This window comes from Falco naumanni, chromosome 7 (assembly GCF_017639655.2).
Source record: "Falco naumanni isolate bFalNau1 chromosome 7, bFalNau1.pat, whole genome shotgun sequence".
NCBI lineage: Eukaryota > Metazoa > Chordata > Aves > Falconiformes > Falconidae > Falco > Falco naumanni.
The window spans coordinates 72358303-72374238 of record NC_054060.1 but is presented as its reverse complement, the minus strand read 5'-3'; the positions used below and the strand labels follow the sequence as shown (position 1 = coordinate 72374238).

Here is a 15936-nt window from a genome sequence, read left to right as displayed (position 1 = left end):
GAATACTCAGCAGAGCACTTCAACAAGAGCCAGGAGATGCTGTCTTGCAGAGGCCAGGCTGCTGCCTCACCCATCCCCTCTGCGTGAGGCGGTGGTGCTTACTGTCCGCTGAGCGTAGACGACAGAGAGAGGCAGGGCTTAGTGGCACCCTTGCCAAAGAGCTGACCTGGGGCAGGACTAGAACCAGCAACTCCTGTTTGCTCACCCTGGTGGGAAATGCACTGCCTGCTCATGGACAGGTAAAAATTGTTCCCTTCCCCTCTTGCACTTTGCAGCATGTGTTTGTTACGTACCCAAGCGTAGCAGCACAACACTATACATTGGTGATACTCAGTATTATTGCAGGGGTGGTATGAATAACTTCAGCAATTTAAGTTGTAACTTGTATTTAATAATATAATAGAGCATAATTCCATAAAATAATAATCACAGAGCAAATTCCATGAGCATTCTCTTCATTTAGGTAGTATATCAGAGATGTGACTGCAACCTAGAGAGGATTTGTAGCCGTGCTGTGAATGTAAAGGCTAGAAGTGGTAGAGGTCAGTTTCTCTGGGTGGAATTTATCTAGAAAGGCCTTCAGGAATTGTAACGCTTGTTTAAGGACCATTTTAAAGTTAAAACAACAATGGTTTTGTGTGTGTCAGGTTTCTGCAAGTCTTCAGCACATGGAGGGTTTCCTAGAAAAGAGAGACCAGCGCCTTCCAGGAAGACAACAGGTAGAAACAAATGCCATCACTCTGGGTTAATTCATCTTTCCTTGGGAGTTACATGGGAATCATGCAGAAGACGATCTTTCTACATTTAATGGATTTATGAACCAGAGCCTAGGCTGTATGAACATGTTAATTATGTCCCCCTGATTATAAATACAGATGTCAATATATCAACTGAGTTGGAGGTGGGGGGGAAATCAGTGTTTTAAAAGACAAAAATGCAAGCTTCAAGACCCTGTGTCAGCATGTGATGGTTTGTTGGCAGAGGAAGCCCTCACTCCCATGTTCCCAATACTTGTGATTTCTAACTGTGCTAGAAAAAAAACTAAGGTTTTGGTTTATCTTTGAAGAAGTGGTTTGCTTAATTGAGGGCTGAATGAAAATCTAAATTCTTACCCTAGGAAAGAATGTCACTTCAGGTCAGTGGGCTAATGATCATAACAGGGCAGGAAATTTTCTAATACTCACCACCAATACGTAGACATCTGAGTGTTTGCTGAGGTATCGCACGTGAACAAGTTGTCTTGGATTGTTTCTCCCATAGAATATTTCCTCTGAAACTTCTGACTTGAAAGACCTTTTTAAAAAATTGAATCCAGTATTGATTCCAGAGACTTCTGGAAGAGAAATTTAGTTTTTCCTCTCTTGTGGATAAGCTGAACATAGTCTGCTGTGATACTGAACTTCCATCTTACCAAAAAAGGGAAGTTATGACTTATCTTCCTCGGGACTGTTTCCTTCCTTTTCTCTGAATGACCAAATTGTCAACTTGATTCATTGGCCTAACAAAATAAGAATATGCTCAAGTAATAGGATCCTTCATCCAGAAGGGCCGGACGGCACAAGGCTAACCTTTCAGTGGCATGTAGGTGGGGTAGGAAATAGCAGCTACTTTGCAGTGTCCAGGAGCATTCCACTGGGGTTAGTTCAGGAAATGAAGAGGAATTCAGCAGCCACAGTAGATTGAAGTCACACGCTTAACAAAACTAGACTGTGACCAGCAGGCCAGGGCCAGTGTTCCAGCTGGGAAAAAAGTGGTGCTTTTAGTGGCCAAGAATAGACATAACATTGATTACCTACATTCTCTCAAAGATGTTGCTGACCGCAGCATGGCGTAGAGCTTGCTTGCACCAAGTTATGTCATTTGTTCAGTCCTGACTCACAGAGAGACCCCTCCTGAATCACCTATGCCAGAAACTACAGCAGGTTCTGTTTTTGTAGGGGATGACCATGGCTAAGAGAGCTCTTGTGATCGTAATTCGGACAGCTCCAGGCTTCCTGTGAAAGTTGTGCGTGAAAGATTTCACTACTCCAATAGGATATGTAGCTAACAGTGGAATTTTGTTACCGTTTTTATTCATGTAGCCAAGCTCAAGGTCTTGGAAATGCTTCTACGTGAAACTTGACGGATTGAAGCTTCATGTGTATAATGATGAAAAAGAAGCATCTAAGGTAATTTAGTTTTTGAATCTTTCTAGTAATCTCTGCGTTTAGCTGTGTAAAAATGCATTTCAAAGAAAAGATTTGGCTTGAGGCTGGGGTAATCGGTTCTATGTCAAACGTCAGCTGAGTGAAAATTCAACAGTTACTGAACTGATATGACCTGTAATAATAAGCTTTCAGAAATCTTCAAACATACTCCTTAAAAGTAGTATCTTATTTGAGAATTGCATTTAAGGTATAGCACAATAGCCCATTGTTCCTCTGTGGATTTTCCTATTCAGCGATCCTAGTTGTAAAGTTAGAAGCAGAAAACGATAGTATGGGTGTGTAGTCAGCACGTAGGTTGGTATACAATTGAATCCTAGCAGAAATGACACAGAAGACATTTTGTTTTAATTTCATCCTCCTTCAGAACGTATCCGCAGTCCTGTCCCTCAGCCTTCCTGGTGCCAAATGTGAGAGGCTGGTAAATTACATCAGGAAAGAGAACGCCTTCATGTTGCAGTAAGTCTTGCAGAGAAGTGCACTAACAAAAGCCTACGCAGCTAGCCATATGGCTTACTTGCTTGCAGACTCACAAGACTATATGTTGTTAGGAGATGTAACTGGGAGGTCTTACAGTGCTTGCCCCACCCCCAAGGACAGAAGGTATAGGGTAAGACTAGCTAGAATTCACCTCCTGCTGTCCTTCTTTACAGGCTGAGAGATGGGGCAGAGTATTTCTTCGCAGCACCTTCTCGGGCACTGATGGAGGACTGGCTGCAATTACTACAGAATAATATAGGTACGTTCCCACTTCCTTCAGGAATGAGCTGTGCTTTTAGCAGGCGGTGGTGAGAGAAAGGGAAGAGAATAAGAAGGGCTCGTTAGCCTGGGGCAGTTTGAGCTGTCCTCCTTGCTTCTGTCAGCCAGCAGTATACAAGTCACCTGCCACCTTGCACTGTAAGGACCTGGCAGGAGGGCGCCCAGGGTGACTTGCAGAGCAGCCCTCCGGTTGTACTGCGGCTGGCGTCGGGCTATTGCCCGGGAGGGGCCTTGCCCAAGGGCTGCATTCATCCTTTTACTAACGAGTTGCTTTGGAGCGTGATCAACAGCTTTTCTTCTGAATCTAGATCTCCTTCTGGACACCTCACTAGGCAGCAGCTTCCTGGAAAGGAAGCCAGAGCACAGTTATAACAACGGTGTTCAGAGAGAATTGTTACGGACCCAGAAATGGCAAACTCTGCCTCTAACACTACTTCAGGAGAGTTTTATTTGTGTTCTTTGACTTTACAGGGCACGGTAACAGATCACACCCCACAGTGGTGGTGCAGCCTTTTACTTCAAGCACAGAGGCCGCCAAGAAAGGACTGTGGGAGTTCCCGGGCAGAGAGGCTGCTGAAAGAGTAACCAGCAAAAGCTCACTCCTGAGGTAGGGGCTCTGTGCCGCAAGGCTGAGCGGTTGTCGGTGCTGTTTGTGTTTGGGTAGCGGTCACCTACAAAGGGAGACTGTCCTGAGGTCAAAAAGTCCCGCTCTTCTGTCATGGATGTCACAGAAACGGCGGGGCCGGGGCAGTGCCCGTCCCCCTGCGCTCGGCACGGGTGAGGCCGCCCCTCGAGCCCTGGGCTCAGCTCTGGGCCCCTCACGGCCAGAGGGACACTGAGGGGCTGGAGCGTGTCCAGAGCCGGGTGGGGGCTGGGGGGGCTCAGCCTGGAGAGGAGGGGGCTGGGGGGGCTGGTCGCTCCCTGCAGCTGCCTGACAGGGGCTGTGGGCAGGGGGGGTCGGTCTCTGCTCCCACGGAACAAGCAACAGGGCGAGGGGAGGTTCAGGTTGGATATTAGGAAAAAATTCTTCACTGAGAGGATCGTCAAGCACTGGAACAGTCCACCATCCCTGGAGGTATTTAAAAGATGTGCAGCCATGGCGCTTAGGGACATGGCTTAGCGGTGGGCTTGGCAATGCTGGATTAACAGTTAGACTTCACGGTCTTAATGGTCTTTTCCAACCTAACGATCCTACCATTCTGTGATTCTAATCCAGTAAAATATATTAGTCTTGAGTATGGTCCATCCTTAATTAATTTGTGCCATTTCTGATGTGCTACAGCCCATTTTTCAAATTGGGCCTCTACCATAGTCAGCCCTATCTTGCCTGTGGTTGATGACTTAAAATTGGGACACACAGAGGAACTCTCACGTCATCTGTTGTAGGCACCAAAGTTACTGAAATGAAGTATCTGATCTGAAGACAGGGTTACCTGTGTGCTCAGCGGGGTAAGACTTGTTCCAGCAGATGAGGGTATCGGAGCAGGAGTCTGCAATAGGTGCTTTGGATTTTCCTCTGAACATTCTCTCCAGCAGGGTCTGGAAGGAACCCCGCCTCCAGTTTAGGGAGGGTTTGACAAACCAGTTGTCAAAAGTTGCATTGATGGAATACTTCCCTCAAAGGCTGTTTTGGGAATCCAGGCACAGGCATGGAAAAACACAGCTGCAGCCAAATTCAGGAATTCAGCCTGTAGTGTAAATCAATTTCTTTTGCATTTGGAACCTGTAAAAATCTTACAGGCCGTGGTGTGAAATCCTTAGTCCCTCTGCCTGGTCGAATTTTGCTGCTGAGCTAGATGCCCAACAAGTTCTTACATGTACAGCGTGACTGAATTGCAGCTGATCTTCTGGTGATGCATGTTGTTGATAGGAGAACGCCTTCCTTCAAAATCAAATTGGAGAGAGAGTCTGCAGAAATTTCCAGAGATTTTAAGAAAGATGGGACTGCAGTGACACAAGCCTCCATCACCACTCTAAGCCTAGAACCAAGTGGCAAGTAGTAGAAGCAAGAAGAGAAAAATGACATTTGCCTCAGTGAATACCAGACCTCTTCACCACTGTATCTTAACCCAGCCCTCTGGAAATGTCTTGATATGTTTTAAGTTAATCACACCACTTGTTTTAATTATGTATTAAATCTAGTAAAGCCATTAAATATAATTAAACAGGACTGCATCTGGTATAATTCTGTGTATGCAGTGGCTCTGTCACCCACGCGTTACCCACTCCAAGTTACCTAATGGAAGAGCGGAGACCTTTAAGCCAGACAGCTCAAGTGGAGTGACTGCAAGACAGAAATGGGGAGCACTGAGCAGAGCAGGAGGCGTAAGCGGCGAGTGAAAGCTGCCTCCTGCAAGTAGCTTTGCAGATAGTGATGCGCGGGATTTGAGAGGGTTGGACACCACAGAGGCAGAAGTCTCAAAGGGAACGTTTGTTATGTAATTCCCGCAGTGTTTTGTAGTCTCCACAGTCTTTCATTTTTTACAACACATTAACCAACAGTTCCCTGAGTATTTGCCAGTTCTTTCTGGAGGAGGTTACCAGGAAAAAAATTCCTGCAGTGTTACTCATTTTTAATGGAACCTCAAACTAAAATTGTGCCTGAACAATCAGTCTTTTGGTGTAAAAGGAGAGGAAAAGCAGAACAGCAAGGAGTTAGTCTAGTTCCTAGACCACTGCTGTCAGAAAGACCAAAGCCTAGGTTAACGGGAGCCTACTGGGAAATTGGATTGCGTAGGATTTATATAATAGTGTTTTGGGGGAAGGAAAGAAGCGTGTCCTGTAGCGTGTTATCTGTACGAAGTCTCAGCTTACTCTCCTTACACTGTTGGCCTTTTGGACTGTCCTCCATCTTACGGGCATGTCCTCGTCACTCCTGACCGGGGGTTGCTCTGCTGGCACCGCCGCTGGCGCAGTTCGCTTTGTTTGCACGGCTTCCTCGTACCGATGTGGCGTCCGCTCTGACCGCCGGGTGTTTCGGCACAGCTGCTGCTCACAGCCTGTGTTGACAAAGGGGCGTGTTCTGCACCTGGTGCTGAGTTTTGCACTTTTCCTTGTTCAGCTTCATGAGGTTTCTGTTGGTGCGGTCCTCAAGTTTTCTTGATGTCCTTCTGGCTGGGAGGGGGTGGCTTGAAAAAAAGGCAGCTCATGAGATGGAAGCCTGTCGTGATTGTATGTATTGCAAATGTTAATCAAAGAATGAGTTTGGGTTTCCAAGCATCCATACCCACAGCTAAGCTGGGGCTCACCAGTCGTTACAGGGGCAATGCCTTAAAGCATTTTATGTTGTTGTGTGGTTGTCTCAGTATTTTCCCTAACAGGGTGATGTAGTGGCCCGTGTTGATCTCAGCAGCTGGACTGCCCAGGCCTTGTGCTGTTACCACATCTGGCTTCCTGAAGCAGAAGCCTCATGCCCTGTGTGCTCCCAGCTGCGGGCTCCATCCACCTCCGCACCTCACCCCCTACACCTCATTTCGCTTCGGTCCTGGCTCCGTGCAGGGCACTGAGGACGCAGCTTGGGTGGCTCAGGCTGTTGCTTCCCACAAGGCATCAGCTGCCGTTGCTCAACAAGAGTCTAGTTGCTGCCAGCAGTGACTGCTGGCTGTGTGGCATCCACGCTGGGTGCACCTGAGGTGTTTCAACATTGTTTATCCCAGAGAGGCTGAGGGGAGATGCAGGCCGTGCTGTGCAGCAGCACTGGCCTTGAGACGCAGCTGCAAGAAGGCATGCCCACAGACAAAACTACCAGCCCTATTCTGACCATGTGTCCTCTGACAGCGCTGGCTGCCAGGAGGTGGCCAGGCACAAACTGAAGCAATGTCGTGTCGTTTCACCTCGGGCACTGAGATCAGTTTGGCTTCCCAGCCTTAACCCGATCGTGCTCTGCGCTCCTTCGCTTCATTCTCGCCTTCCTGCTGCAAATAACTCTTTTACCTCCAGGAACTGGTTTATATCCCTTGAAAGTGGATTTCATGGGATGTATTTCCTGTCAGCAATGTCATTACCATTATTAAAACTGCTGCTTCCATCTACCCACGGGTCCTTTAAGGCTCTGCGTAGACTTCCCATGCTGCTACACTGCTCGGCAGTTTTATCATTTCATGCAGTTTTATGCTACTCAGTGCTTGTATCAGTTATGAATGCTTGAAGCAGAAAGCTAAAATCCTTGCACAAGCTGTCTTGCTGCCCGAATAGAATATATTGGCATTAGGATTAAAAGAGGCGGTCACAAAGGATGATACCTAATCTCTTCCTCAGCAGCGCTCCGATATGAAGCTGTGTGCCGTTTCTGGGCCAGAGGGCTCTTGCCTGCTTCCTCTCTCCTCTAGTACCGAACGGTAAATTGTTTGAAGGCTTTAGGAAATCCCATGCATCCTTAAATACGGGGCATCACAGAGGTGCAACGGCCTAAATGTTTGTCACACATTTCCCAGCCAGATATATGTGACGGGAACCAGTCCTGGGTGCCCACAAAAAGAAAATCTGAAAACCAGTGACCACCCTAGAGCAGGCGTCTAGCACAGGCACTGCTAATACAACTGGGAAAAACATAGTCTCGTGTTTAAATATGTAAAGACTTCCGTGGGTCTGTTGCTTCTTTGCAAGAGTTTATTTTTCATTAATATATTATTAAACAGTTAAAAGACACAAGCAAGCAATTTCTATAAAGAGTAGCTAACAACTATAAGAACAAATTTTTTTTCCTTTGTGTTTGGCAGCAGATAGCAAGCTCTAGATTTGTGGGGATTTTCCAGCAAAATGTTCATATGAGCGCAGTGATCAGGGGTGCAATTTGGATGAGGTTTTTCATGCGTGCATTCACCGTCGGTGGTTAAGCAAACATAACACCAGAACAGCAAGACCGTTTATAGACATGCCATCTGCCTTTTCGCTCACGCTTTTTTATGGTGAGAAGCGGAGACGGCTTTCTCCTTGCAGCACCCACTTTGGTTTTCACGTGCTCCCCTCAAGCGGCCGTTCGGCAGCGCGTGGCACGAGGCGGGACCGAGGCAAGCAGCAAGCGCACGGCCTTTGGGGCAAACGCACGGTGCTTCTGCGACCCCTTTCCTCAGCCCTGCGGCCAGCCCCTGGGAAACAAGGCCCCAGGAGCGGAGCTGCGCGCCGTGGGTCGGTGGGGTTCAGGCTCTGCAAAGCAGCATGCTCCGAGCCGGGGCCCAGGTGCGCCTCGAGGGACAGCACATGCCAGCCCCCGCTTCCCAACAGGCTCCGTGGGTAAGACTGTGCCTGCTGTGGGTCTGTCCACCCTGCAGCGTCCCCCAGCAGCCTTCGCTGTCACAGATGCCCTCCAGGTCCTCCTGCCACTCTGTCAGGTCAGCAACGTTTTCCCTCAGTCTCATGCTACAAAAACAAACAAAAAAACCCCCACAACCAAAACAAATAAAAACCCCACCCTACTCTGATGGGCAATGATACAGCCCTCACATAATTTAAGGGTCTGAAATATAAAAACATACTTAAAAAAATCCTATGATTGTTCAAGACTATATGGGCCCTCAAGGGGCACATGCTGGCCTGTGCCTCTGGGCTGCAGGGTTGAACAGGCAGACCCCTGTTCCCCTTCCTTTGTCTAATTTTGGATTTCAAGTAAAACTAAGTTTAGATATCAAGTAAATTTCCAACACAGAAGAAATGTGTAAGATTTTCCTTGGAGGTTCTGATGAACATGCTGAGTTTGGATTAAATAAGCCAGAAGCAGGTCCAAATCCTCCAGTGCCAGGAAGTCTGGAAACTTCTCTGACTTCTGTGGAGCTCTCTCACTGCTCAGCGTCCTCCCCTACCATCTTTTTAACATAGTGGAGGGCTATAAAGATGTTCCAAGCTCCTAATTCAAGGCAAAGTCTCTCACCGCACGCCAAAGCAAATGAAAACCAGGTGTCATTACTGGAGGAAAACCTTCGGAAAAAAGAGGTGTGATAAAGAATTTCCTTTTTTTTTTTAATTTGTGCTCTGTTTTAGTGCATCACCTATTAAAAATACCTTGTCTATGATATTAGGGGTAGAAGACTGTAAAGGGAAAAAGAACCTCTATATGTGAAAAATGCAGTGGCTATGCATTCTGTTAGCGAGTTATGTTATGCTACATTCAGTCTGCATACGTAAGAAGCACCAGCTTATGTCTCAGTCACAATTATTAAATTAAATGTACTTGAGTCTATGGTAATTAGTCACCTCAAGTTTCTGGTATCAAAAGCTTGTTTCAGGCTCTTGACATTCTAATGCACAAAGACACTACCCATATAAATTAATACAATCACTCATGCCTTATGCAGAATTTTTCCTCCAGCCAACACTCAAAAGAACCGTACTCACTCTTTGTAGCTAATGTTCTCTCTCCTTGAAATGTAACTGCCCCCCTCGTGGCAGTCTGGAGCAGCATTTCTGTGCCAAACTCTTGCACGGGAACGGAAAAAAGGAATAATTTCTAAATCAGCAAGGGGAAGGGGCCAGACAGAACGCAGTTGTCAACATTGCGGTCTGGCTGTTGTTCACAGATACGTGACTCTTTGGCCTGACTTCAAAGCTGAGCCCACCAATTCAGTGCAAATTCTAGCTGCTCAGCCTGTCTGAAAATCTGGACATTACTGAATGCAAATGGCCAGGACTTGGTTTGTAACAAAGCATTAAAAAGACACCGACAATGGGCTCAGGATTGAGGGACAGGCACAGATGAAGAGCTATCACTATCACCACCACCATACGCTATAACATCAGGGAGATCCTCAAGGTCTCTGCTAGCCAGGACCCTAATTTCTTAACAAGACCACAGTGTGAGGCTCTCATGGTCTGAAAACTTGAGGGAAGGAGATTAAATAAACCCTTTTGAAAGCTAGGATCTTGAATAAGGCAAAGATGAGAAATGTTATGGTTTTCTCAGTTCCCTGCAAACAGTGAATGCTGTGGTTGCAGTGCGACTGTGACATGTTATAAAGTGACTGTGATGTGTTGTAATGTGACTGTCGTAGCCTTCAGTGGGGAACAGTGCGAAAACCCAGCCTAGGGGTATCCAGCTCCAGAATGGCCAGGGAGATTCCCAGTCCTGCTGCTTCTCCTCCGTTCTACGGCACTCCGGAGCGCCTGGAGGAGCAGGTCTTTGTTATTGAGGATGTTGTATTTGCTCAGGTTCACGAGTTTGTCAAAATTTTCAGAGGAGTAGATTAGCCTAATGAGGTAGTAGGGTGAGCAGTTGTTCTCCAGATTCACTTTGCCTTCTTCAATCTCTGAGTGACAGCGCTTTACCCCTGCAGAAAAGACAAAAACCACCATGACGAGTTGAATCTGGAGCACAAGACACACGGTGTTGGAGGGGACCAATCTACCTGCTGTGAAAAACATCCTCCAAGATAGATTGCACCCCGCTTCCCCCCAACAGCTTGGAAAAGCCATTCCTGGTCAGCTTCCCCAGCTGCTCCTCCTTCCCCCTCCTGCTAAAGAGCAGCCCTGGGGACGCCGCAGCAGGGGGGCACCTTCCCCTCATCCTGCCCCTGCAGACAGCCATTCCTGAGCAGCGTGCCCCTGGGTCCACAGCCTTTGCCGGTCCCTGTAATTCTGGCTCTCAGACATGCCACACACCTGCAACACCTTCCAAATCCTGTGATCAGGCCTTGATTAGCCTGGTGCAGCATGGGGAGTGCTGAGGAAACACAGCACCCCACATCAGCCTCTCAGCCTTCAACTCCTTGGAGTTAATTGTCCCTGTTAGGTCAATCTCTTGGTTGGACACCCTAATTACCTTCACCAGGCACTTCAGCAGCTTCATACTTTTTGTTCTACAAAATGTTAAGAGCTAAATTTTTGCCTCTGTTTTTCACTTATCTCCTTGCAGCCTGAACCAAATATGCCCAAACCACGAATGTATTGTGAGATGACTGTCAGCGGGGCTACAAACGAACGGCGGAGATACTCCTTATAGCATCTGCCAGAACTGCATGAAAATGACACGTTAATTTTGCTTGAGACATTACAGGGTTTAGTCTAACCTAGTGGTTTCTGGGCAGTGTGATCTCAGGGTGCTGGGCACAGGCTATGACTAGAAGTATTAGAAATGTCCAAGTTTTGCTCCACTCAGCTTCCTGATACTGCAACCCACCTTATCTGTGCTGCCTACGTCCAGATACAGCTGGCATCTCCCTCAAGCACAGTCTGGGCCTCACACACACGTATATGATGCACAGTTGTGTCATATATGGGCACTTCACAAGCTGATTCTCTTTTCCAGAATTTAAATAGTCAAAAGCTAGAAAAATCAGTACCTACATTCCACAAGGTGTCTCTCAGCCCTCTAGAAATGAAAAGCTCCACTGTTGAAATCCACGCAAGCAGGTTGCCAAGGACCCCAACCGCCCACGTCAGTTGCTGGCTGACAACGCGATGGATGCATCGCCAGCTGCTCAGAGAGACGCAGGTGAGCATCACAGCTCATGAGTTTGGGTCCAGAGCACAGAGAAGCTGCAGAAGCTGCTTTGCGTTTCATTCAGAGAGACTAACACTCTCACCTGTTTTACCTGCTAGCCACTGCTCAATGCCCGTATCCCACCACACATCGCCATTTGGACCATCTCCAGCCTCCACTGAACAAGCTTAGTCCCCTCTACTAGGTGTATCTCCTCCGTTCATTCATAGAGTTTCTACATGTGACTTCATTGGTGTAGTCCCTACCGCACATATTCTCTGAGCACTGGTGAACATCGCAGCAGAAAAGGGGCTTTACTTAACCCGTTCTGCTGCTGTTCATAACCTGCCGCAAATGTTCCCTCAGAAGCGTCCGCTTTGCTGGGGTCCCGCTATCACAATGTAATTCGGGGTAAAGCGGGGAGGGGAGTGGATGCCCCGTCTGCCGTGTCGAGCAGCTGCGAGGGCGAGCAGAAGTTCCGTGGCCTGACAACCCAAACGGTGGCGCGTGGGAGCGGCGCGAGCTCCAGCACAGAGGAAGGTCTCAGGTGAAGGCAGCCAGCAGAGGCACCTGCCTGGCTGGTTTTTTGCAGAGTATCCCACAGACTGTTGGAAAAACCTGGTCTGTGCTGAGGCTCTCTTGTCCTAACACGGCCTTTGCTGCTTCACATCTGCGTTCACAGACAAGAGCTGAGAGCAGACCCCACTGCCCAGGGCCACCCGATGGGCCTCCATGTGGAGCTGACCCAGCTGCGTGTGCCCCCATAGCAAAGCCACATCTGTTGTTGAATTCCCTGGAGAAAGGAAGAAAGGAAGAAAGGATAGGAGCTGTCTTACCTGGGAAACTCAGGGTCTTGCTGTCTGCTAATCACGGACACAGAGCTGCCAAACTTACATGCAAAGCTCTTTAACAAGTGCAGGACAAGAGGCTTTCCCTTGAGTACACCACAGGATAACGGAGTTTTTCTGGCAGCTGTTTCTATTCACCGTCTTTTAGCAAAGGAGGTAACCTTGTTCTCCCACAGTGCTTGTACCAACACCACGTAACGGCTAGGCCAAGGTAGGGCAGTCAGCGACTTTTATGGTTCTTACCCCTATGCCAACTATACATTTCATCCCCCAAACACCCCCTCCTGCCATTTAGTTTTCTGAACAAGTTCACTGTAGAATTACTTAACCCAGCTGTTGGCAGCCACGCGCCAGTTCTTTCTGCTTGGACTCTTGGGCCACAAACATCATCCCCACTCTTGCTGGAGAGGCTTGCTAATCCTCTCCACCTGGACGGTGGCTGGCACCAAAACACGAGGGTATGGGAGGAGCTGCTGGCGCCCAGCCTGCTTGCTTACTGCTAGGCCTTAAATCGAGAGGGGGAGGGGGAGGGAAGAAGCAGGTGGAAGATGTTCTCAGTCTCTTCTGGATGGAGAAAGAATTCTGGCCCTACCTTTTCCCCAGCATCTTACCATTGCAAGTGCTGCCTTCTCCAGTATGCCCTGCAGTGGGAGTTGTGTTTTAAGGCCTTGATCTGACCCGTGTCTTACTCGACATCACTGCGTCTGCGGTGGTTTGCTACCCTGCCTCTTGAGCAGCACATGGAGGCTAATCAGCGGGAGATACGAACCCGTCTCAGCCACCTCTGTCACATCATGGTTTACTGGACGGGACACACAATTTCACTCTGTGTATGGGGAACATAGTCCCTGTTTTGGCGAGCAGGTTAACATGACTGGGTTAACAGGAAAAGAGTCAACACCTCCTTCTCCCCTGCCATAGTCGAAACTCATGTACTTTGAGCTGAATGTGGTAAACTAAACCCAGCCCGACAGATGAGTGAGCATGCTCATTGGTAGCCCAGTGGTAGAGGCAAATATATGTGTATGACCGCGATGGGTGGGGGACGGGATGGCCTCCCTCACACAAAGGCTGTGCCCTCGTTTAGAATTATTGCTACAAAGGACAAAAGGCCCAAGGTGTGGAAAGAGAAATGGCCCAAACTTAACTAGAAAGTACAGTTTTGTCGACTGAACTTACCGGGCTCCTTGAATTCCTTAAAGGTGTCATTCACCAGGGGAAAATGGATTACTATGGGTGCTCTGGGGTCCTCTGCATCCGAAAACACGTAACATTCCTTTGGGTTCTCCTCCTCTTCTTTACTTAGCTCCACTTTGGGGAATGGGATATTTTGTATCTTGCAATATTTGTACGTCATCTCCAATTGCTGTGAACGCAGAATGTCATTGTCTTAAAGCTAACACTAAGACAAGAGTCAGGCTTACTGAGGTACCACAGAAATACTACGGCAACTTAATTCAGTCCCTCGCACCACTCTGCAATGAATGTGTAGTCCAAACAACCACAGTATAACCCTACTTTCTGCCACCACTCACCACATGTCAGAAGATGCTTCTTAGCATGAAAGCCATGCTTAGAACTTGTCATGAGGCCAGACCAAGAGAGATCAAGGTCATTTCTCCAGCAAACTATTGTTACTGCATTCCCTGAGGATCCTTGGGAGTGTATGCTGCAATCCGCCGCAGAGAAAAGAGCCTAACAGTTCCTATAGTTCTGGTCTTGAAGAAAGTTTCTTTCCTCCTCCAAGATATGAAGACTGCTTTGCCCTTCAGTATATGATCAAGACTTAGACAACCATTTACTTAACAGTTTTAATCACACAAGAAGAGTTTTACCAGGGCGCAAGGAGCAGAGCCTGTTAATCTTCTCACCTTGAACACATTCCCCAGACCATAATCAAGTGAGATAATGACGTCTACATTCCTCTCTGGCTTGAAAAGTGCTGCACCACTGGTGTTGATGAAATAGCCAACATCTATCAGGCAAAGATATTTCTGCAGTGGTGTCAGATTGTTAGGGAAAGCATCCAGCACAGTGTCTGAAAAACATTTTGAATACAGTTAGTGGTGCATTGGTAGGAAAGGAGGACTCGGTAATTCTGTCTGTGCTACGTGTTAAGTCCAGCCCCTTGGTTTCCCTCAAGAGCAGGCTCACCTCCCTCCGTAACGCGAGCGCACAAATGCGGCTGCAGGAGCACACCCGCCAAACTGCAGGTCTGAGCACCCCTGGCCTGCTACCAGCTCCCCCGGCACACTCGCAAAGGCAGGCTGTGAGGCAGCTAGGCAGAGGACAGGCGAGACACAGACTCCACTGGCCTCACAGCTGCTCTGGGGAGTGATTTTTTTCACATAATGCAGACTTTAGCCGATTTTTTTTTTCCCCCTAAGAACTGGGAAAAACACAAACAACAAAACCAATTTCACAGTGTAGCAACAAATCCAACAAATGCAGTATGTCGCTGCACTTTTGCATTGCTCTTTTTTTGCTTTTGCATTCTCCTCTCTGGATTAAACTCCTCTCCCAGGGTGAAAAATGTGACTTCAACCTGCTTTCAGTGATCTCTCATACAAATCATCTTAGCGACGCCGCAAAAAAAATACCGTATCACGCACACAGCATCCCCTATCAACAGCTTAAAATACTGCTTGAATTAATTAAACCTCACATTAACACCAAAGGAGTTGAAAGGGGATTATACCAACTGGCAATTGAGATCTAAAGCCGGTTTCTGTTAGCTGGACTCTTCTTTGCTAGCAACCCCACCGGTCTGCCCTGCAGACAGCAAGGCCACTGCTCTTCCCTTGGTACCATTTCTAGTCCCATGGAATTAAAAAAAAAAGTTTGCCCTGGTTTTAAATACCAAAAATAGTGGTTTAAGAGTTCTTCAAGTTCACAAAACAAGGTAGCAAAGCCAAGAGCAGGCCCCTTGAGCCTTAAATTATTTGTGCTTGTATTGTAAGAAACTGCTGATCGCAGAAACACTACAGGTAAGTTCCAGCACTTCTTTCCATCTCTTTGCCTCCCTGGCCTCATTCTGTAGTGTTGATTTGAACCATGCGGAGTAACTCTACCTTGTTCCAAAGCCTGGAACGTTTGACAGCAGCCTGAAGTAATAAGTCATACTTTTTTTTCCATTCCCTCACTGTCAGGTCTTTATAAAATTATTTGCTTATTTTAGCATTCATGGCTGCTGAGAATTCACAGATTCTGCTGCAATGAGAGACATTTGCTTGCAGTCCCTCACAGAAGAAACTGAGCATAGTTTTTAGTTTTATTTGTCCTGGTGAGTATTTTCAGTTGATGTTCCATTACCCCCATTTTCTTATCATGGAGATGGAACCATGCAGCATTTATGCACGGCAGGGTATGTGAAGCAGAGCTAGGCATTTCCTTGGGAGAGTCTTTTTCCATCCTACACCCAAAAAGGGACTTTAAAGAAGTCCTGTCTCAGGAATTCCCTTGAAAGCACAAACCCTACTGCAGACGTGTTGCACTAATTCCAGCCTATGAGTTCTCAGATTTCTCGCCATGAAAATCAGGCTTTTTACATGGCATTTAAAGTCTTGTTTTAATGTGTCAGCTAGCCTGAGCTGCAGGGAAGCCTTCAAAATGCAGCTGTATTTTGGAGACTTCACCTACCGTGAGCCTATCATTTCTGCTCACAGAGCTGGCACCTCCTCTTGCTCCTAGTGATGGATCCATACCTGGCTTTAGC

General features: G+C 47.5%; 2 protein-coding genes across 14 annotated transcripts in view; one reads left to right on the top strand and one right to left on the bottom strand.

The window, feature by feature from the left end:
- Positions 1–5133, top strand: part of SPTBN5 (spectrin beta, non-erythrocytic 5) — a 101667-nt gene extending 96534 nt beyond the window's left edge. For all 3 annotated transcript variants that reach the window (XM_040599967.1, XM_040599965.1, XM_040599966.1), the window contains 6 exons: positions 648–719; positions 2082–2168; positions 2572–2663; positions 2858–2943; positions 3435–3570; positions 4834–5133. In XM_040599967.1, coding sequence (XP_040455901.1) covers positions 648–719; positions 2082–2168; positions 2572–2663; positions 2858–2943; positions 3435–3570; positions 4834–4963 — 603 coding nt within the window. In that variant the 3' untranslated portion in view covers positions 4964–5133. The remainder of the gene's footprint in view (positions 1–647; positions 720–2081; positions 2169–2571; positions 2664–2857; positions 2944–3434; positions 3571–4833) is intronic.
- Positions 5134–7557: 2424 nt separating this feature from the next.
- Positions 7558–15936, bottom strand: part of PLA2G4B (phospholipase A2 group IVB) — a 52434-nt gene continuing 44055 nt past the window's right edge. For 10 of the 11 annotated variants that reach the window (XM_040601964.1, XM_040601956.1, XM_040601966.1 and 7 more), the window contains 3 exons: positions 14093–14259; positions 13401–13587; positions 7558–10222 (listed from right to left, as the gene is read on the bottom strand). In XM_040601964.1, coding sequence (XP_040457898.1) covers positions 9978–10222; positions 13401–13587; positions 14093–14259 — 599 coding nt within the window. In that variant the 3' untranslated portion in view covers positions 7558–9977. Of the gene's footprint in view, positions 10223–13400; positions 13588–14092; positions 14260–15936 lie in introns of those variants that run through there. The other variant, XM_040601967.1, reaches the window with a different exon arrangement.